Source organism: Natator depressus, chromosome 9, assembly GCF_965152275.1.
Source record: "Natator depressus isolate rNatDep1 chromosome 9, rNatDep2.hap1, whole genome shotgun sequence".
Classification (NCBI taxonomy): domain Eukaryota; kingdom Metazoa; phylum Chordata; order Testudines; family Cheloniidae; genus Natator; species Natator depressus.
The window spans coordinates 39,239,748-39,263,512 of record NC_134242.1 but is presented as its reverse complement, the minus strand read 5'-3'; the positions used below and the strand labels follow the sequence as shown (position 1 = coordinate 39,263,512).

Here is a 23,765-nt window from a genome sequence, read left to right as displayed (position 1 = left end):
TAATAAGTGATGCAGGATTACATGGCAGTGGCAGACTGACTGGATCTCTGTGCTGGGGTGAATATTATCCCTTCCTTGCCTACTGCTTAGAGTGGAGCATACGAAGAGGACTAGCCAGAGGGTTACTCACGACAAAGCTACTCAGTGTGCCTGCTGGAAAGGTAGAAAATCCCCCGATGAGATTATAGCAAGGATATAAAAAGGAAAGTGTCTTGGGCTGAGGCGAGTCCCACAGAGGAAAAAGGAAGAAAAGGGTGTCCGGAAGCTCTTGTAGCAAGCCTAGACCAGGAAGCTAGGAGAAAGTGGGAAAGTAACTACCCTATTACACAGCAGGCCTGTATGACCTAATGGAGATTTTAAGATAGAGCTGGTTTATTTCTCTCTTCTCCTCTGCTCACATCTGAAGAAAAGCTTCATTCACATAGCCTTTTGCTCTCCTTTTGGACCAGGTTGAAGAAACTTCAGTCCTAACTTCAGTCGAGACACCCGGGTCAAAGTAAACAAGTTCCATGCAGAGCGTGTGCCTTCAAGTGGCAGGATACAGTATTTTCTTTCCTTTTCCTCTTTCACTAGTATGCAAGGCTTTGGTCCTGAGCCACCACATTCAGACCCTTAGCTGTTCATTTCCAGCATTTGTTATCTTTTGGGGATTTTTTAAAAAAATTTTAAACTAAGCTGCAGGGCTGTGGAGCTGTGCTCCAGCTCCAGGCAAAAACCTGCAGCTCCACGGCTCCGCGCTCCAGCTCCGGGCTCCGCTCCAAAGCCCTGCGAAGCTGTTTGTCAAAAAACATTTGAACTACCTAGTCTAATGGTCAACTACAAAGAGGAGCAGCCGTGAAGCCTAAAAAGTGGATACATGCTGTCATGGAAATTAGCTTTAAATTTACTCTGACTTGTGTAGATAATTTCCTATGATTAAAACAAATAGCAAATGATGTTTAACACCCTCCATCTTTAGCATCCCCATTATAAGCACATTAATCTGAGAATGCAACATTTAATCGTGTCTGCATTCAGAATTCTATTTTTTTATTTTATTTTTTTAAAGTTCTTCATTGTTCCGGTAACTTGATGCCTGTAATTCAGTCTGTAACTGGCTGTAATCAGTCAGCTTTCAGTACAACAAAAAAACAGATGTTTCCATTCTAAATGTTCAAGAAGGAAGAACATACCGTGCCAGGAAGATAAAATCTGCTTACAAATGTTTACAGGTCCTATTTATCTTATTGACATTTTAAAATGCCACACGTTCTATGAGTTTATTTCGGTACAGGTATTGAATTTTATTGTGCATAAAACACTATCAGGTAGGAGAATGGTAATTTAATAGTCCAAGACCTCTAATAATGGCTGGAACCCTTCAGAAATACACTGAGGACTTCCTTTAGCAAACACATTTCCTAAGACCCCAATCAATAATTATGCCACAAATATGGACCCTATATCAATTGCTAATAATAAAAAAAAGATGTGCAATCTAAAAACAACACCATGCATAAATGATCATTTCTACCTCTTTCTGCAATTTGGTTTCTCCAATACTTCCAAACAAGTAGGTTTGATCCTCCCTTCTAGCAGGTGGAGACAGGAACGCATTAAAATTGTGATGTCAATGGAGTCATATCACTCTAAGAGTGATGTGAAACCACAATCAGGCGCACTGAACACACATGCACTTTTCTTGCTTTGTCACAATTTACAATTCAATTGTGAACAATTTTTGAACAACTGAATTGTTATTTTCCACTCTATTACCCCAGTTCTGAGTTCGTGTAAGAGAGAGAACAAAAATTAACCTTTTTCTGAGAGATTCCACAAATCCTTCCCTTTCACAAAACATTAGCTTAGCTGAGGGCTGTGGATCTCTCTGTAAATTCTTCATGGAAAAAGTTGAATTGTACTTGTTAATACCACTCCACATATACCTTCCAAAAATAAATTAATCGGTGATCACTTTCTGCTGAAAATAAAAAAGCATGTATCATGCTATTTCATGACTAATTATAAAGGGAACAACCACAATGCCAGGTGACACTGTATGATTATAGAAGAAAAAAATACATTTAATTAAATTTTTGGCCATCAGCCCAGTCATCGTTTACTCCTGGGAAGAAGAAAAAAAATGGTTCATAAGATTACACCTGGCCTGAAAAGCAGAAACAACTGTTGGGCTCATAAATTATTGGATTAGTTTGCTAAGCCTGGTTTACCCTCCACAGATAAGTTTAACTGTGCTCAGTAAGAAATGGGAAAAGTGGTGCTAAATTCATCTGACATTACAAACAATAAAGATGGATGTGGAGATTTCCTGAAAACTAGACTGCTGGTCTATGCAATTGAACCAAGCAGTGCTACATTTAGCCAGATAAAAGTACACATTACAAGGACATCTCATTGAAATACTTCATTCTCAAGTTGAGTCATCCTTTATTTATTATTATTTACAGCTATGCCGCTGTAAGGTCTCTAGTGTAGACATAGCTAAGGTCACTGGGGGGCTGCCAGTGCCCTGCCTCAGGAGGCAGTCAGATGACCCTTTTCCTGACCCCATGTCTTCTAGAGACCGAAAGGTACCCCAGCTGGTATCATCTGGGTGCAGCGTACACATCCCTCTTCCCATATACCCTATTCTTCCTTTTGGCCCTTTCCTCTGGAGCCGAGATGCGCTGAGATAATAAAGAACTCCTATTCGGCAAAAAAGTTGTAGATGGATTGTGGATAAGTGGAGGGTAGAGGTTAGTTACCCACCCATGGCAGATCAAGGAGGAGGAGGAAAAATAGATCAGATGGCACACTCTAGACACCAGAGAATGGATGAGGGAGAGATGGGCCATCCTGGCCCCCTGAAAAGGCTTTTGGTGGAATGGAAGGGAGTGTTCCTAGAGCAAGGCACGAGGTAGCAAAACTCACCGATCACTTGAGCTTCCAGAAAAGATGCAATTCTGAGTGGACCACAAGAGTTGAGAACCTATGAAACAACAGCGGCTGAAACCTGTGCAAAATTCAATTGATTGGAGTCGCATAGCTCTTCCCTTGAGATGTGTTGACATGTAATTCAGCATGTAAAATGCACATAACCCTACCCCACTCTTGTCATAAAAGTAGAACAGGTTTATTTGTGGGGTTTGTTAGCCTAAGGAGGAAACATTGCAGTCATGCTAACATGTGATATGAAGATATAAGCACATCCGGTAAAATTTTCAAAAGCACATATGTAATCAAGGAGGCTAAGTCCCATTTTCAAAAGTGTTTTAAGCTCTTCTGTGAAGTTACTCTGAATTTACATTGGTGCAACTTAGATAAGAATCTGACCCAAAGTGTCAGATTTTTCCTAAGATTTAGAACAAGTCCCACTGTTTTTTGTTTCTAGACCACTAGTTATATAAGATTTCAGTTTAATCTTAATGGCAAATTATTCACAGCTGAGAGTAAATGTACCTAGAGATGCATAGAGTCAACTCCCTAAAATGCTGGATTTGAACACTGGAAAACGTTTTGTTGTTGATTGTTTCTGGGGTAAGGGAAAGCACTATAAACCCCAGCCCTAAATTGTGTTAATCACAAAAAGTGTGTTTTGCTCTCTTTTAAACTTTTTTTCATTCATATTGAAGGACTTAGCAGTACACCATTTTCTTTTCATTTATGAACAAAACAACCCAAGACTGTCCTCTTTCTTGTGCAGCATGTCACCAACTTCAGAGCTAAAATGAACTGATGGTTAATAGTTTGTTCTGCAGGAGTAAATGTCCTCTTCAAATCTGCAGATTTTTCTTCTCTGTTGACTTTGTCTTCTTCCCACCCAGTTGGTAGATACTGCAGTGGTGAGGCTTTAGAAATTATATTAGACAGATATTATTTTGTTATGAATGAAGCTGAATTTGACATGGTTATTTCATTTTTTTTTAGCAACACTGTTTTATTATGTATCATCATACCTAAAGATACCTCTGTTCTCTCCAGCAACATCAGCTGACCCTCTCCATTACTCTAAATAACAGGAAGATTTACATGTGCCTTTCACAATATGTGGTGTATTTCATTCAGAGCACTAAATGCCCCAACAACAACTATGTGGGTGAAACAAAACAATCACTGTGCTCTCAAATGAAATCATACAGAAAAATGATAAAAGACAAAAACAACATATCACCTGTGGGTGAACACTTTTCACAAAGCGATCACTCCACATCTGACCTCACTGTGCTCATCCTCAAAGGAAACCAGCACAACACCTTCAAACAACAAGTCTGGGAGCTTACATTCACAACTTTATTGACACTAAAAATCATGGACTAAATAACAATGGATTTGAGGCTTACTACAACAATCTGTACCCCTTAACAGCTCCCCCTCCCTTTTTTATCCTACAACTGCAGAGGTGTTAACTGACCACTTCACCTTCACCTAGACAATGTGCTAAACAATCTGTTCCACCTTGTATTTAGGTGTGACACTGTGTACCTTTCCCAGGCCTGACTAGCTGTGTAAGCTGGAAAGCTTGTTTCTTTCACCAACAGCAGTTATTAAGGGCTTGTCTACCTGGCAATTTACAGCGCTGCAACTTTCTCGCTCAGGGGTGTGAACCCCCCCCCCTCCCCGAGCGCAGCAAATTTCAGCACCCCTCGTGAACGTGGGTTTTTTTAGAGTGCTGGGAGAGCTCTCTCCCAGCACTCTGCCGCGACCACACAAGCCACGTTAAAGCACTGCCACAACAGTAGACTAGCCCTAAGATATTACCTTACCCACCTTGTCTCAGGAAGATTTACGCCATTTTTGTTTGCCAAACTCATCTAGCCCCCCAAGCAAACCACGCTTCTATTTTTGAGCTCCAGAGCTTGATGTCAAAACCCTAGACTGGGCTGGTATGTCTCTGGATTCCAGAGGAAAGAAAATTTTGTTTTGCCTTTCAGTTCTCGTTGAATCTTGGAGCGTGACTTCCTTCTCTGATATGGGAGGATCAAGTTAATGTCTGAACTGTTCTGAGAATGGTCTGTGCTCGTTATCGTTTCTTGAAGAGTCCGAGTTCAGAAAAACAGTAGTTGTAAAAAAACCCCAAACAGTATATTCAGAGGCTATAGGCCTTTTCACATCTGATTATAGCAACACAAGGTGGGTCAAATTTTGGTCTTGTGGTGCAGCTATCCCCTGTCTGGGGAAAGGGGAGTCAATCAAGAGATCTGTGCACAAATCAGTATGTTCATGGTGATAACCATATGTCAGAATTTACTAACCATTGGACAATATTGGTTGCATCCTTTACAACTGCAAACAGGTTCAAGGAAAAAACCATACAAAATCAGAAAAAGTAACATGCAGAACGTACGAAAGAAGAATTTGAGCTGCATCAACCAAACCATGAAAAGACATTATCTTGAGGCTAACCGATAATTATTATACAAAGAAGCTTACAGCTACTGAATATTGTGAAAGTCATTCCGGTCAAACATTGATACAAGAATGCTGTACTTACACTGAGGAAAAATTAGTCTTCAGAAAAATCACAACTCTCTCATACTGTCTGTGCTCTGCATTGAAAAGTAGCCTTAAATACCCCCTGCTTTTCTTATTCATTGCCAGATTAATGTGGGTGAATAACAATACAAAGAGAACCTCAGATGTTTTCCTGTCCTTCCTCAAAGCAATGACATTTTAAACTTCTTTCCCTAACTTAGATCATGAAATTTTTTTTAAAAGTTATTCCTAGCCCATTCTACAGAATCAGCATTTCAGTGTGAACCCCTCCTGAATCAAAAGTATTGTAAAGAAGGATTCATAACACTGAAACTCATCAATCCTTTGGGCGAAGGAGAACATGCATAGTTTGCCAAAGCTCCTCTATAGTTTGTCACCCTACTTATGCCACAGCAGTTGTCCATTGTTCCTCTGGAGAGCTACTAAATTTACCTTTCCATGGTCAGTAAAAAGTTAGAAGTATTTTGAACCATTATTCTGAAGGATCACACTGTAATTCTGCAAGGCAAATTCAGGCTCATATCCAGGAACTCGTGGACAGTCACTTATGCATATACACAAGTAATTCATGGGACAGGAGAGGCAGTGAAGTGGAATATAATATAAAAGGAAAATATACTCAGATATTTCAAAGTGACTGCTCTGTGACCTAATACAATTGTATATTTCTTCCAATGGACTGGTTATATACAAGTTTAAATGTTCTTTGTGAATAAGCAGTCACTAAGTCCATACTCTTATTCTTAGCACTCTGGTATATATAACACTTATTGTAGACAAATGACTTCCTGTGTAATAACTCTCTTTATTAAAAACTTTTCTGTAAGTGTTCCAGTTGCACTGGGGGGTTGAACTATATCATAGAGCCACAACCTCTCATACAAAACAGTGCACTCCTCCATTGGCAGCACTAGGGGGCATCATGCCAAAACTCAGAAAGGTGTAGCTAGGAGTCCTTGCAGCTGCAGCAAATCAAATTTTCTGCCTCATACAGAAAGGGTAATGGCCCTACCCACCCACTGTCCCCTCACTCCTCTGGAGCGGTTTGTGCTTGGGGAGTCCTTGCCCTACCTGTATACAAAGGTAGGTACCTCTCTTCCTCCCTCCTGCACCAGCACAAGGGCAGAGAGGAAGGATGGTCCAGTGGTTAGGCTGCCAACACAGAAATTGGGCAGTCTGGGTTCAATTTCCTAACAGAGGAACTTCAGCAACTTGGGTTCAATTTGCTAACAGAGGAACTTCAGCAACTTACTTGGCCTCTCTGGGTCTCAGTACCCCCTGTAAGTAGGAATAATAGCACTCCCCTACCTCACAGGGGTATTGTGAGACTGTGAGGTGCTCAAATGCCTTGGTAATGAGGACCAATAAATACCATGGAGAGGTAGGGCACAATCTGACCCTAGGAACTGATAAATCAGCTTGTTTAAATGTTTGTGTTTAAATTGTATGTGGCAACATACTATCATAGAGTCAGGAGCCACCTATGTTCCTAAGCAATTAATTTTTCCAGTTTACCCTGCCCAGTACATCTACAATACTTATTCTACCATAATATGACGTTCTATTCAACGTCAGGTGTGAAACTTCAGCAGATTTACAGCAGTACACTAGATGAGACAATTTCAACAAGGAAAACTAGATTTGGTCATGAAATTTCCCTAATTCAAAGTTATATCAGTTTTGACTGCACCTAAGTCATAATCATAGTACAGTTTTAAAGTACAAACCAGCAGTGACAGAATGTTTCTACAAATAAGCATTTAAACAAATCTAACTTTTGTAGCCATGAATTGTTTTATAGCTATTTATAAAGCTAGGCCTATTGTAGATATATCCATGGGCAGAATCAATTTTTACGCAGGGAGCTGCAGCCACAAATCTTCTGTTAAGTCTTCTTGAGGTCTCAGAACTTTACTTCGTCTGTGGGTGGTTCAGAAGCTTATGCAAATCTAAAATCCTAAATGGTTTCTCTTTTTCCTTTGACATGCTCCCTTTTAAGGGTTTTCAGTATGGAAATAGTATGCTTATAAAAACTAAAGATGAACCCAAGATGCAAATTTCAAAGCCAGATTTCTAGGGAAATAATCAAACGGTTTAACATCTGAGGGTCAGACGTGTAGATATAGTGCCTAAATGAGGAGCCAAAGTCCCAGTGAAAGTCACTTAGCAGCTTTTGGACATTTTCCCTTTAAGAGTCAGCAGTAAATTTTAGATTGGGATTAAGTTCTGGATTGTGAAAGGCACTACCCCACTTAGTAACCCAAATAAAGTTAAGAGGTGTTCAGATCTGGGTTGTGCTTCAGGCTTCTTTCTAATTAGGACAATCTAACTGCAGCTTGGGTCTGCAGGTTTTTGTATGTCCATATGAACAATAAGTGTCCTTTTTATTTATTGCCATGAATGTTAATACTGTGAAGCTCCACATTCTCAACACAGCTCTGCTTTGGGCAGCACCTCAGCTCTCATCCCCCTCGATGTCTGCCTTGAACCTTGCACTCCTTGCTTTTTTATGATCATCATCATCTCTTATCTCTGTTCTTCTTCCATGCTGCCCATGACACCATAGGCACCAAGCACTTACCCTCTCCTCTTTAAAACCTCTATTCTTCTTCTGTGAAGCATATCAGTATTTGTTTACCATCCAAGGAAATGTTATTGCTAACTGCACCACTGTGTGATTAAGTCCCCTAGTGGCCATTCAGTACCTTGAGTGTCTCAATTCAATTGCTTGTCTATTTAGGTATTAAGCACCTTGAGACAGGGACTATGGGTAAAATGTTCAAAAACCTAAGTAACTTAAGAGCCTAAATTCTATTTTAAAAATGACTAAAGCACTTAGGCCCAGATCCTCAAAGGTGTTTAGGTGCCTAACCCCCCCTGAAAGGGTCCTAAGTAACTTACTCACTTTTGAAAATGAGACTTAAACTTCTAAATCAATTGGGCGCCTTTGAAAATTTTACCCTGTGTCTATTGTGTGTTCTTTACAAAGATAAGAACACTGCAAGCATTCAAGAAATAAATAATAGTTCCATTCAGACACTAACAGGAATAATTCCACTTACCCCAGTGGTGGGCAACCTGTTGCCCGTCAGGGTAATCTGCTGATGGGCCATGAGACAGTGTTTACATTGACCATCTGCAGGCACGGCCACCTGCAGCTCCCAGTGGCCGCGGTTTGCCATTCCCGGGACCTGGCATGGCCACCTGCAGCTCCCATTGGCCAGGGATGGCGAACCACTGGGAACTGCTGGCGGCCGTGCCTGTGGATAGTCAATGTAAACACTGTCTCATGGGCCACCAGCGGATTACCCCGAAGGGCCGCAGGCAGGCCGCAAGTTGCCCACCACTGATTTACCCTCTTCATTGGGGATACTGTGAGGATCAATGGTTGTATAGCTCTTCTAAGATGTAACGCACTATACAAGTGCAAAGTATTCTATATATTTCATTATAATGTCATTATAAATTGTTATTTTATTAACTATTACATGCTTGCTAATGATATTTCCAGTTATGACAGATTTTTTTGTGATGTGGATACTTTCAGTATGTAATGGAAGCTGAACTGAGGTTTTCATGCTTTTATAAAGGGAAGTGAAATTAATCAAGCACTTGGTTTTGTTTTCTACTGATTAAAAAAATACTCTACAGGATTATGCAATCACTGGCTATTTTAAATAGCTTTTTACAGTGATCTAACTTGATAGGTCTGAATATAAACTTGAGTGAACCATAAACTCCTCACATGCATCTTCCTTTCTCCAGACTAAGTTTCAGAGTAGCAGCCGTGTTAGTCTGTATTCACAAAAAGAAAAGGACTACTTGTGGCACCTTAGAGACTAACCAATTTATTTGAGCATGAGCTTTCGTGAGCTACAGCTCACTTCATTGGAATGCATCCAATGAAGTGAGCTGTAGCTCACGAAAGCTTATGCTCAAATAAATTGGTTAGTCTCTAAGGTGCCACAAGTACTCCTTTTCTTTCTCCAGACTAAGCCAATTTTGCTGATGTATGCAGTTACAGCCTAATCCCCTTTAGTGCTACACACCTACCCATCTGGCACACAATTTGAAATATTAATGAATTCCATTCATATGCTATCCTTTACCTAGGGCACAATGACAGCGCAATTCCCACTTGCCAGACTTCTAATACAGAAACGCTCACTGAAAACTCTGTAACCATCTCTACAACCACTGACCATAAGACAATGACTTTGATTTTTTTAAAATAAATTTATGTTGACCTGGACTGTCGAAAGGCATAGCAGTAACTGAAGAGACAATGGACATCTTTCATTTAATTAACGCTCCCTTGAAAACTTGTAAGGCTGCTATGAACTTAGTTAATTCCATTTTGCTGATAACATGATGTAGAGTAGATTCAGTACTTATGTGAAGACAGGTCATTGGCATTAATCTAATGCCATGAATTCATTCTGTTGAAAAAAATAACATGGATCCACCAAAAACAGGCCACTATTTGAGAAATTCAATATTCAAGGTTCTAAAAACTCCTTTTTACAAGGTGCTTACATGTTATTTAAAAACTGCCTTTGCTGTGGATGGGTAGGTGCTCAATACTTCACTGGATGCCGTAATGGGAATATTGTTCAGCCTAATGGGATTTAAAGTGATATACAAGTTTCAACATCAGGACTCTAATAACTCACAGTGCAGGTCACACTAATATTTATTCTGAGCCACGAAATCCAAACATGTTGCACTTAAGTTCACATTTTTGTTCTGTCTTCCCACCCCCATCCCCACCAAAAAAGTGATTGTCCTGCCAGACATTTAATAAAGTGTATGGCATTAAACAACTGACAGAGAAAAGTATCTGCTTGACAAGATAAATAATTTCATTGTACTAGTGGCCAGCACAGTTAGGAATAGGGAGTTAGCATCACAAGATGAAGCAGCAGACCACACACACAAAAAAGAGACATTCTACAGGGAACATTTACTTACCGTTTGAATGTAAATTGTTCTGTAATTTGCATAAGGAAACAAATCTGCATAATTGGTCATGCACACATCTGCTCCACTGTAATCAAAGAAGAAAAAAAACCCACCTTCTTTGACTTTCTCTTAGCAACTGCTGTCTCGTTCCCCTATGCTATGTTAAAAATAAGCATCTGCATTTCTAAATTTTCAATCCATACGCACAATGAATCCTGGGTCATATTCCGAGCAGACAATACCACTTTTCATTACCAGAAATAAACCTTTTGTAAACACACTGCTAGAGGGAACAAGGCTTTCCTCTAGTGGAAGCAGTCTGTGGGCCTGATTCTCCTTTCACTCGTAATGTAATCCATTCACCTCCCTACAGTTACTCCTGATTTATGCTGGCATTCTTTAGATCAGAATCAGACATTGTATCATTTTAAGTCTGTAATTTGGGAGGAGGAGCAAACCAATTTATTGTAGCTTCTGAGCAAAGGATTTCTAGTGACAATCTACTACAACAAAGCAACTGCTGAAGATGTAGTGAGACTTGAACAAGCTTACATTAGCTAGATTCCTAGGGTCTGATGCTGGTCACTCATATACTAGTCTCATGCCAGCATAACTATACTGATAAGGCTTTAGAAGTTATAACATGAAGTCCAACAGAACGGTGCCATGACTCAGGTCACATAATCGAACCCTCAAGTACGCAACAGACACTCCCAGCTTGAATCACTTCAGGAGTCCACAAAATAACCATCACTCTTATTTTTCATATTGAAATATGTTATAGTAATTGACATCTTTGTGTAGGCATGAACACCTGTCCAAAGCGGGTGTAAAAAGTTACCAAATCCGAACGGTAGTGCTTCAGTATATCACAAATAACTACACAAGATGAAAGGCAAAGGGGAAATCAGACCCTGAAAAGTCAAAGCAGCATTTTTCAAAATGGAAACCCATCAAGAGAAAAGATTTGCACATTTCAGACTGAGCTGTCCTTCACCTCGCTTTCCAACACACTTCCACATACAGTGAACAAGTGGACCAGGTGCAATCATTTACATTTCAAGAAAAATGACCCCTGATTGAAAAATGAACCCACAAGAGAAAGTATATTTAAGCCCTTGGGAGACCCCTCTATTTTGTCTTCAGCTGGCTCAAGAGATAGCCTCTCCACCCCCAAAGGATACCTGAAAGAAACAGGAACAAAGGACAGTAAACACAGGTGTGTGAGTGATAGCTGGACCCAGACTAAAAGAAGGCTAGTCTGTAAAAGAGGCTTATTGGAACATCTCTGATCTGTAATCATTTTCTTACTGTATCAGAGGGGTAGCCGTGTTAGTCTGGATCTGTAAAAGAGGCAAAGAGTGTGGCACTTTATAGACTAACAGACGTATTGGAGCATGAGCTTTTGTGGGTGAATACCCACTTTGTCGGATGTGCCACAGGACTCTTTGCCTTTCTTACTGTATTAGGTTTAGACTTCCGTGTTTTATTTTATTTTGCTTGGTAATTCACTTTGTTCTGTCTATTACTTGGAACCACTTAAATCCTACTTTTTGTATTTAATAAAACCACTTTTTACTTATTAATTAACCCAGAGTATGTATTAATACCTGGCCAGGGAGGGGGGAGGGCAAACAGCTGTGCACATAAGAATGGCCATACTGGGTCAGACCAAAGGTCCATCGAGCCCAGTATCCTGTCCACCAACAGTGGCCAATGCCAGGTGTCCCAGAGGGAGTGAACCTAACAGGTAATGATCAAGTGATCTTTCTCCTGCCATCCATCTCCACCCTCTGACAAACAGAGGCTAGGGGCACCCTTCCTTACCCATCCTGGCGAATAGCCATTAATGGACTTAACCTCCATGAATTTATCTAGTTCTGTTTTAAACTAGTTCTCTGTCATAGTCCTCAGGCAAGGAGTTCCACAGGTTGACTGTGTGCTGAGTGAAGAAGAACTTCCTTTTATTTGTTTTAAACCTGTTGCCCATTAATTTCATTTGGTAGCCCCTAGTTCTTATATTTTAGGAACAAGTAAATAACTTTACCTTGTTCACTTTCTCCACACCACTCATGATTTTATATATCTCTATCATATCCCCCCTTAGTCTTCTCTTTTCCAAGCTGAAAAGTCCTAGCCTCTTTAATATCTCCTCATATGGGACCTTTTCCAAATCCCTAATCATATTAGTTGCCCTTTTCTGAACCTTTTCTAATGCCAGCATATCTTTTTTGAGATGAGGGGACCACATCTGTACGCAGTATTCAAGATGTGGGCGTACCATGGATTTATATAAGGGCAATAAAATATTCTCCGTCTTATTCTCTATCCCTTTTTTAATGATTCCGAACATTCCGTTTACTTTTTTGACTGCCGCTGCACACTGCTTGGACGTCTTCAGAGAACTATCCACAATGACTCCAAGATCTTTCTCCCAATTAGTTGTAGCTAAATTAGCGCCCCCCTCATTATGTTGTATGTATAGTTGGGGTTGTTTTTTCCAGTGTGCATTACTTTACATTTATCCACATTAAATTTCCGTTTGCCATTTTGTTGCCCAATCACTTAGTTTTGTGAGATCTTTTTGAAGTTCTTCACAGTCTGCCTTGGTCTTAACTATCTTGAGCTGTTTAGTATCATCTGCAAACTTTGCCACCTCACTGTTTACCCCTTTCTCCAGATCATTTATGAATCAGCTGAATAGGATTGGTCCTAGAACTGACCCTTGGGGAACACCATTAGTTACCCCTCTCCAGTCTGAAAATTTACCATTTATTCCTACCCTTTGTTCCCTGTCTTATAACCAGTTCTCAGTCCATGAAAGGATCTTCCCTTTTACCCCATGACAACTTAATTTAGGTAAGAGCCTTTGGTGAGGGACCTTGTCAAAGGCTTTCTAGAAATCTAAGTATGTCCACTGGATCCCCTTATCCACATGTTTGTTGACCCCCTCAAAGAACTCTAAGGGTATGTCTACACTACGAAATTAGGTCAAATTTATAGAAGTCGGTTTTTTAGAAATCGTTTTTATATATTCCAGTGTGTGTGTCCCCACAGAAAATGCTCTAAGTGCATTAAGTGCATTAACTCGGCGGAGTGCTTCCACAGTACCAAGGCAAGCGTCGACTTCCGGAGTGTTGCACTGTGGGTAGCTATCCCACAGTTCCCGCAGTCTCCGCTGCCCATTGGAATTCTGGGTTGAGATCCCAGTGCCTGATGGGGCTAAAACGTTGTCGCGGGTGGTTCTGGGTACATATCGTCAGGCCCCCGTTCCCTCCCTCCCTCCCTCCGTGAAAGCAGCAGCAGACAATCATTTCGCGCCTTTTTTCTTGAGTTACCTGTGCAGACGCCATACCACGGCAAGCATGGAGCCTGCTCAGGTAACCGTCACCGTATGTCTCCTGGGTGCTGGCAGACGTGGTACTGCATTGCTACACAGCAGCAGGAACCCCTTGCCTTGTGGCAGCAGACGGTGCAGTAGGACTGGTAGCCATCATCGTCATGTCCGAGATGCGCCAGAGCAACGGCAGACAATCGTTCCGCGCCTTTTTTCTGTGTGGACGCCTACCAAGGCAAGTATGGAGGCCGCTCAGCTCACTTTGGCAATTAGGAGCACATTAAACACCACACGCATTATCCAGCAGTATATGCAGCACCAGAACCTGGCAGAGCGATACCGGGGGAGGAGGCGATGTCAGCGCGGTCACGTGAGTGATCAGGACATGGACACAGATTTCTCTCAAAGCATGGGCCCTGCCAATGCATGCATCATGGTGCTAATGGGGCAGGCTCATGCTGTGGAACGCCGATTCTGGGCTCGGGAAACAAGCACAGACTGGTGGGACCATATAGTGTTGCAGGTCTGGGACGATTCCCAGTGGCTGTGAAACTTTCGCATGTGTAAGGGCACTTTCATGGAACTTTGTGACTTGCTTTCCCCTGCCCTGAAGCGCATGAATACCAAGATGAGAGCAGCCCTCACAGTTGAGAAGCGAGTGGCGATAGCCCTGTGGAAGCTTGCAACGCCAGACAGCTACCGGTCAGTTGGGAATCAATTTGGAGTGGGCAAATCTACTGTGGGGGCTGCTGTGATGCAAGTAGCCCATGCAATCAAAGATCTGCTGATATCAAGGGTAGTGACCCTGGGAAATGTGCAGGTCATAGTGGATGGCTTTGCTGCAATGGGATTCCCTAACTGTGGTGGGGCCATAGATGGAACCCATATCCCTATCTTGGCACCGGAGCACCAAGCCGGCCAGTACCTAAACCGCAAGGGGTACTTTTCAATAGTGCTGCAAGCTCTGGTGGATCACAAGGGACGTTTCACCAACATCAATGTGGGATGGCTGGGAAAGGTACATGACGCTCGCATCTTCAGGAATTCTGGTCTGTTTCAAAAGCTGCAGGAAGGGACTTTATTCCCAGACCAGAAAATAACTGTTGGGGATATTGAAGTGCCTATCCTTGGGGGCCTAGCCTACCCCTTAATGCCATGGCTCATGAAGCCGTACACAGGCAGCCTGGACAGCAGTCAGGAGCTGTTCAACTACAGGCTGAGCAAGTGCAGAATGGTGGTAGAATGTGCATTTGGACGTTTAAAGGCGCGCTGGTGCAGTTTACTGACTCGCTTAGACCTCAGCGAAACCGATATTCCCACTGTTATTACTGCTTGCTGTGCGCTCCACAATATCTGTGAGAGTAAGGGGGAGACGTTTATGGCGGGGTGGGAGGTTGAGGCAAATCGCCTGAATGCTGGTTACGCGCAGCCAGACACCAGGGCGGTTAGAAGAGCACAGGAGGGCGCGGTACGCATCAGAGAAGCTTTGAAAACCAGTTTCATGACTGGCAAGGCTACGGTGTGAAAGTTCTGTTTGTTTCTCCTTGATGAAACCCCCCCACCCCTTGGTTCACTCTACTTCCCTGTAAGCTAACCAACCTCCCCCTCCTTCCTTCGATCACCGCTTGCAGAGGCAATAAAGTCATTGTTGCTTCACATTCACGCATTCTTTATTCACTCATCACACAAATAGGGGGATGACTACCAAGGTAGCCCAGGAGGGGTGGCGGAGGAGGGAAGGAAAATGCCACACAGCACTTTAAAAGTTTACAACTTTAAAATTTATTGAATGCCAGCCTTCTGTTTTTTGGGCAATCCTCTGTGGTGGAGTGGCTGGTTGGCTGGAGGCCCCCCCACCGCGTTCTTGGGCGTCTAGGGGAGGAGGCTATGGAACTTGGGGAGAAGGGCGGTTGGTTACACAGGGGCTATAGTGGCAGTCTGTGCTCCAGCTGCCTTTGCTGCAGCTCAACCATACACTGGAGCACACTGGTTTGATCCTCCAGCAGCCTCAGCATTGAATCCTGCCTCTTCTCATCATGCTGCCGCCACATTTGAGCTTCAGCCCTGTCTTCAGCCCACCACTTACTCTCTTCAGCCCGCCACTTACTCTCTTCAGCCCGCCACCTCTCCTCCCGGTCATTTTGTGCTTTCCTGCACTCTGACATTATTTGCCTCCACGCATTCGTCTGTGCTCTGTCAGTGTGGGAGGACAGCATGAGCTCAGAGAACATTTCATCACGAGTGCGTTTTTTTTTCTTTCTAATCTTCAATAGCCTCTGGGAAGGAGAAGATCCTGTGATCATTGACACACATGCAGCTGGTGGAGAAAAAAAAGGGACAGCGGTATTTAAAAAGACACATTTTATAAAACAGTGGCTACACTCTTTCAGGGTAAACCTTGCTGTTAACATTACATACATAGCACATGTGCTTTCGTTACAAGGTCACATTTTGCCTCCCCCCACCGCGTGGCTACCCCCTCAACCCTCCCACCTCCCCATGGCTAACAGCGGGGAACATTTCTGTTCAGCCACAGGCAAACAGCCCAGCAGGAACGGGCACCTCTGAGTGTCCCCTGAAGAAAAGCACCCTATTTCAACCGGTGACCTTGAATGATATCTCACTCTCCTGAGGATAACACAGAGAGATAAAGAACGGATGTTGTCTGAACGCCAGCAAACATACACTGCAATGCTTTGTTGTACAACGATTCCCAAGTACGTGTTACTGGCCTGGAGTGGTAAAGTGTCCTACCATGGAGGACGCAATAAGGCTGCCCTCCCCAGAAACCTTTTGCAAAGGCTTTGGGAGTACATCCAGGAGAGCTGCGAATGCCAGGGCAAATTAATCCTTTCACATGCTTGCTTTTAAACCATGTATAGTATTTTAAAAGGTACACTCACTGGAGGTCCCTTCTCCGCCTGCCAGGTCCAGAAGGCAGCCTTGGGTGGGTTCAGGGGGTACTGGCTCCAGGTCCAGGGTGAGAAACAGTTCCTGGCTGTCGGGAAAACCGGTTTCTCCGCTTGCTTGCTGTGAGCTATCTACAACCTCGTCATCATCATCATCATCATCTTCTTCGTCCCCAAAACCTGCTTCCGTATTGCCTCCATCTCCATTGAAGGAGTCAAACAACACGGCTGGGGTAGTGGTGGCTGAACGCCCTAAAATGGCATGCAGCTCATCATAGAAGCGGCATGTTTGGGGCTCTGACCCGGAGCGGCCGTTCGCCTCTCTGGTTTTCTGGTAGGCTTGCCTCAGCTCCTTCAGTTTCACGCGGCACTGCTTCGGGTCCCTGTTATGGCCTCTGTCCTTCATGCCCTGGGAGATTTTGACAAAGGTTTTGGCATTTCGAAAACTGGAACGGAGTTCTGATAGCACGGATTCCTCTCCCTATACAGCGATCAGATCCCGTACCTCCCGTTCGGTCCATGCTGGAGCTCTTTTGCGATTCTGAGACTCCATCATGGTCACCTCTGCTGATGAGCTCTGCATGGTCACCTGCAGCTTGCCACGCTGGCCAAACAGGAAATGAGATTCAAAAGTTCGCGGTTCTTTTCCTGTCTACCTGGCCAATGCATCTGAGTTGAGAGTGCTGTCCACAGCGGTCACAATGGAGCACTCTGGGATAGCTCCCGGAGGCCAGTACCGTCGAATTGTGTCCACAGTACCCCAAATTCGACCCGGCAAGGCCGATTTAAGTGCTAATCCACTAGTCAGGGGTGGAGTAAGGAAATCGATTTTAAGAGCCCTTTAAGTCGAAAAAAAGGGCTTCATCATGTGGACGGGTGCAGGTTTACATCGATTTAACGCTGCTAAATTCGACCTAAAGTCCTATTGTAGACCAGGGCTAATAGATTAGTAAGACAAGATCTCCCTTTACAGAAACCATGTTGACTTTTGCACAACAATTTATGTTCTTCTATGCATCTGACAATTTTATTCTTTACTATTGTTTCAACTAATTTGTCCAGTACGGACATTAGACTTACCAGTCTGTAATTGCCAGGATCACCTCTAGAGCCCTTCTTAAATATTGGCGTTACATTAGCTATCTTCCAGTCATTGGGTACAGTAGCTGATTTAAAGGACAGGTTACAAACCATAGTTAATAGTTCCGCAATTTCACATTTGAGTTTTTTCAGAACTCTTGGGTGAATGCCATCTGGTCCTGGTGATTTGTTACTGTTAAGTTTCTCAATTAATTCCAAAACCTCCTGCACATCTCTCTATCAGTATTACAGAGGGCGAACAATTTATGAGTTTACCTTGTATAAGCTTTATACAGGGTAAAACGGATTTATTTGGGGTTTGGGCCCCATTGGGAGCTGGGTATCTGAATGTTGGAGACAGGAACACTTCTTAAGGTGTTTTCAGTTAAGGAAAACGGACTTAAAGGTAGTCTCAGCACATCAGTTGGCAGTTCCCAAGGGGTTTTCTGTGATACAACCAGTCACACTTGGCCTCCATAACTTCCTGTGACAATGAGTTCTAAAGTCTAATGGAGCATTGTGTGAAAAAATTATTTCCTGTTTCAAATTTCCTGTTCTATTTCTTTGAATGTTGTCTTGTTCTTTTGTTTTGAGAAAGGGAGAAGAGACGCTCCCAATCTACCTTCACTAGCCCATTAATTGTTTTTATATACTTTTATAATGTTCCTCCTTATTTAAGTCCTTCCCAAGGTGGACAATCCCAATTTTTAAGAGAGAGTATCAGCAAGACTTAAGTGGTGCATAGGGCATGTGCTGAGCCCTTGAACTGTGGGAACTTCACCCTTGAAAGGTGAAATGGTGCTGGAGTTTGTTTGTGCCCAGATCCTCCTTCGCGTTATAGTAAGAGAGAGAACTCCCATTGCCTTCAAAGGGACCAGCCAGCAATAGCCAGTCATGATGGCTAGCCACAGTTTATCTCCTTTTTTAAGACTTACATTTCAAATATGCAGGATAATTTCTACTCCAACACAGCCTTGCAAATAGCCCAGTGTGTTTGATCAGAGTGGGAAGCATGCACAGATCATCAGCTTCTCACTTGTTTTGGCTGTGACTAATTTTAAGCAATCATTCCCTTATTCTGACAATGTTAAGGACAAATCATTCCTTCCTATGGGAAGAAAGGAGGACTCCCACTGCATTCTCTCCTAAGAGCAGGGGGCTTCCTGGTCATGCAGAGAAGGCAGGCCATGACACGGTGAAATCCCATAAAGTCTGAGGACTCCAGGATGGAGCCAATGTATTTTTATTTACACTACTTTTAAGGGTGGGATTTTCAAAGGCACTCACAGTGTTGGCCTAACTCTATTCCCATGTTTCAGAGTAGCAGCCATGTTAGTCTGTATTCACAAAGAGAAAAGGAGTACTTGTGGCACCTTAGAGACTAACCAATTTATTTGAGCATAAGCTTTCGTGAGCTACAGCTCACTTCATCGGATGCATCCGATGAAGTGAGCTGTAGCTCACGAAAGCTTATGCTCAAATAAATTTGTTAGTCTCTAAGGTGCCACAAGTACTCCTTTTCTCTATTCCCATGGAAATCATCAGGAGTTTTAACATTGTGGGAACAGAGTTAGGCCAATTTGGAGTACATCTGAAAATCCCATCCTAAAATGTACAGACAGAAAAGTGCCTCATGCTATGGATGGCTTCATTTAAACTGTGGGACTGTTTCATTTTAAGGATATGCTGACTTGAAGAAAACATTCTGGATTTAAAATAAACCTATTCGTTTCATCTCTCCCTCCTAGGGTGATCAGACAGCAAATGTGAAAAATCGAGACAGCGGGTGGGAGGGGGAGGGAGTGTAATAGGAGCCTATATACGAAAAGGACCCAAAAATCGGGACTGTTCGTGTAAAGTCAGGACATCTGGTCACCCTACTCCCTCCTCTATTTTTCAGAATTTTGTAAGTTAAGTATCTTTTCATAGTGCTCTGAGAGTACAGCCATTTGTATTGCAATATACTTCCCCTCGTTTGCAGTTCCGTTAGGATAGGAGCACTAGCGTTCACTTTGTAGTCTTATAATTCAGTGGTTCTCAACCAGGGGTACATGTACCCCTGAGGGTACTCAGAGGTCTTCCGGGGGTACATCAACTCATCTAGATATTTGCCTAGATTTACAGCAGGCTACATAAAAAGCACTAGCGAGATTAGTAAAAACTAAAATTTCATACAATGACTTGTTTATACTGCTCTATATACTGAAATACAAGTACGATATTTATATTCCAATTGATTTATTTTGTAATTATATGGAAAAAATGAGAAAGTCAGCAATTTTTCAATACTAGTGTGCTATGTACTTTTCTATTTTTATGTCTGATTTTGTAAGCAAGTAGTTTTTAAGTGATGTGAAACTTGGGGGTATACAAGACAAATCAGATTCCTGAAACAGGTACAGTAATCTAGAAAGGCTGAGAGCCTCTGTTATAATTCATATTCAGAACTATTTATGATGCAATACCATTAATGGTATCCTTCAGAGTTTATGGGTTAAACCCTGGCCTCATGGAAGCCAACGCAAATTTTATTGTTGGTTTCCACGGGTCCAGGATTTCACTCTATATCTGTATACCTCAGCCGGTTAGATTGCTTGACTAGTTAAACATAGTGCTCCCTCATTGTTTGCACCTAGCATTGGTATTTAAGGGAGGGCTATGGCAGTGCTGTGGCACATCCTTCTATAACTAGGGATTCTTTCCATTGCTGGAGAAAAGGAAAAAATAAAAGTCTTCCCCAATTGCGCTTATTACGACAGGTGCTGTTGGGATCATTTGTGAATCACGGAGTTTCTAAAATAGTAGATGTTTCTCAATAGCATTTTAACTGAGATTACAGAGGTACATACAGAAGTGAACATAAAAGACAACTTTCAAATTATCAAACAGTTGCAGTTCCCATTTCAAAGCAGGTGAAAAAAGTATTGAACAGAGCATTAATTCATATCTAAAGCTTTTTAATGTGTGAGGTGTTGTTGCTGGGGTTTTTTGTTGTTGTCTTTGCAAATTCTTGGGTGTCTGCCAGATCTTGTTAAAATGAGGCTGCTACATGCAGCAGTAATAATGCGTTGTTTGTCATGACTTGAGCTGGGGGGAAGAATATTTTTAAAAAATAAAATATGAATTTAAAGTAAATCTCAGAACATCCATAAGTGCTTCATACATGTTATGTGCTCAATGATGTTTTCAATCATATTAAATGAAACATTCTCACGGTAACTAAGAGAACCATTCATCTTCACCTCAGTCCTTTTGATCTCACCCGAGCTGTTCATACAACAATCACACAAGTGTAAATCAAGAGCCTACTAGATTTATAAATATGTAACAGGAAAACCAGAAAGAGAGAACCAGAATCAAGTCTGTCCCAAAAGAAAGAGAGTTTCTTTTTGGTTATGGACTTTCTGAATCAGCGTATGTAGAACAACAGAGCTGAGATCTATTTAAAGGCTGGAGAAATCTTTTACAATAAGTGAATTATGTATAATTCCAGACAGTTTTAATATACAGTACTGAAAGTCCCCCAAAAATGAAAGAAAAATACAGACATTATTGAATTAGTCTGAAAAACTTGACAGTGAAGCACAATTGGTCTGGTTTTGAGAAATGGCCTCCATTTTTGTAGGTGTAATTTTGTGAGTATAATCAGTCACAAATGTAAATTATGGACCTAATCCAATGCCTGTGGAAGTCAAAAGAAAGCCTGCCATTGACTTTAATTGTCTTTGGATCAGTACCCATGAATATGTAAGACTGCTTTGCAAAAAAATAGCTTGCAGTGAAAATGCTATTGTTTGCACCTGCAATTAATGACAGATACAATTTACACCCTCATTAGCAGAGGCAGGATTGAGGTCTTTCTAAAAATCGGGCCCAATATCTTCTGAAGGTCAAGCTTCATTACCATAATGTTTTTCAGAAATGTGGAAGACACTCCAAGTTTTTAAACTATTGATCTACAAAGATGTGTCATTAAGGGTTCATACTCATTGTGCCACCTACTCCTGATCCATATGACCACAGCCCTATCCCTAACTTAAATGGACTTCAACAGAATGAGGAGATGGTTTCTTGTTTTGTTTTGTGCCTTTTAAGTCATCATGATGATATAACAGAGGTCTTGGATGCACCAATTATATAGGCCATATGATACAAAGTTTATGAGAAACCCAGAAGGACTATCACATGAAAATGAATAAAAGAGATCCAACTAGCATCTGAGTGTAGTTCTGTTTCTTGTCCCATCTGGCTTGAAACACAAAGGCACCTTGATTTTCCTGGTAAGTGGAAACAGGAGTTTATCTTATATGTGAAATCAAATATACACATTTCAGTTTTGTTCCGCTGAAAGCAGAGGAAACTGGGATAATATGATGTTCAGAGATGAGCAATTTACCTTTGGAAAAGCCACTTTCAGTAACAAACTCTGTGACAAGATACCAAAGGGATCTTTTCCTTCCCAAAAGGAAGGTAATGAAAAGAGTCCTCTCATGGTGTTCGAGAAATCTTGCTGATTTGTATTTCATCTCTGAACACAGAAAGTAAACTAATTCTTCTAAAATGACCTGACAGCACTTTCCATCATGAAAACTCTTATCCCAGACTTTATTTACTTGGAAATTCTCTCCTTGCCAAAACATACCATATGCTCAAGTCATGGTACCCCTTGTAGATAAGAGGACATCACGGGTCTTCCTACGTTGCCTCCCACCCTGGTGCACCCCACACAAGTACCTGAGACAACTGCAGACTCCAGTCTACATTTTTCAGAAGTGTCTATGAGACACCTGAAAAGTGCTGAAACAGGCCCTCAGAAAAATCAGGCCTTGTGTAGGACTCCAAGATGTCAAATACAGCCAAGGCATAGACATTTCAGGGGTCTGAAAAGCAGCACGGACAACTAAGTACAGTCATGGCAATTTCAATCTGTTGCTAGTTGCGAAAGCAGAGTGAGGCGCTACAGTTTATTCATGGCAAAGGAGGACTCAGATGACAGACTGTGGAAAGGGTAGACTAGCACAAACCCTTCCAACAGACAGGAGGGATGTGAGGAGAGGACAAATGTTTCTTCTTCATTCTCTCAGTTGGAAGGCTAGGGGAGTTTCAAATGTATTAGACATCTCTTAACCAATGGCTTAAGATGGAACCTCATAGCAGGGTCTAAGAATTGTAGCATCCTTGCCACCAACTGGTGGGATGGAGTGTAGCTCCTCCCCACAGGTCACAACTTTCCTAACAGTCTCTGTCTAGTAGGTAAAATTTTAAAATTGCAAAATTTTACAGTTATATGAGAACATTCAATGCATTCAAAGTGTACCTCAAGGTACCAGAAATTCACCCTTGTAGTGCTTTTCTTCCTAACTGCTCCACATGTCAGCTGAACATATGCAAGGTATTTTCCCTGTCAGAAATCCTAACTAAAGCCTGTTTTGGCTTCACTCTCCCACTAACTCTCCATAAACAAGGACAAAAGGTGAAAGACACAAATGATTCCCAAAGGGTACTTGGCCTCAATGTTCATACCTATCTGATAAATCCAGTCCAGGCTTAAATATCGTAAGACAAATAGTGGATTGGTCTCTTTCCAGTGTTCGGTCATATCCAGCTAGGGATAAATGAACTGCTTAAGGGCCCAATTCTGCAATCCTTTTTCTGGGTGAGAAGTGCATACTCCCCAAACACACCTATTGAAATCAATGGGCTAGACACTGTTTTGCTCCAGCTGCATACATGGACCAGGTCTCCAGAGAATATCCTGGTGTAAGAATGTTTCCTGGGTGATGAAGAACAGCTGGAGTTGCTCTGTGCCACCATTTCTCACAATACCCAGTTTAGGGGGCTTGTCAGGGGAAGGAAGGGGCAGAGGAAGGAACAGGGTAGCATAACCAGAGTGCACTATGCTCCAGCTATTCTTGTCGGCCACAAAAGCCCGAAGGGGCCAGTGCAGATGAGCATATTTTAGAGCAGCCCAAAAACTGCTCTAAATTATGCAAGACCCTAATCAG

At 42.1% G+C, this 23,765-nt stretch overlaps 2 protein-coding genes across 3 annotated transcripts in view; both read right to left on the bottom strand.

Moving 5' to 3' along the window:
* Positions 1-23,765, bottom strand: part of SPSB4 (splA/ryanodine receptor domain and SOCS box containing 4) — a 306,597-nt gene that overhangs the window by 269,187 nt on the left and 13,645 nt on the right. The window lies entirely within an intron of this gene.
* On the bottom strand, positions 15,687-17,086 carry LOC141993706 (uncharacterized). The gene is made up of 2 exons (XM_074963251.1): positions 16,675-17,086; positions 15,687-16,088 (listed from the first exon to the last, which is right to left on the bottom strand). The coding sequence occupies exons 1-2, from the start codon at positions 17,084-17,086 to the stop codon at positions 15,697-15,699; spliced, it is 804 nt and encodes a 267-aa protein (XP_074819352.1). The 3' UTR covers positions 15,687-15,696.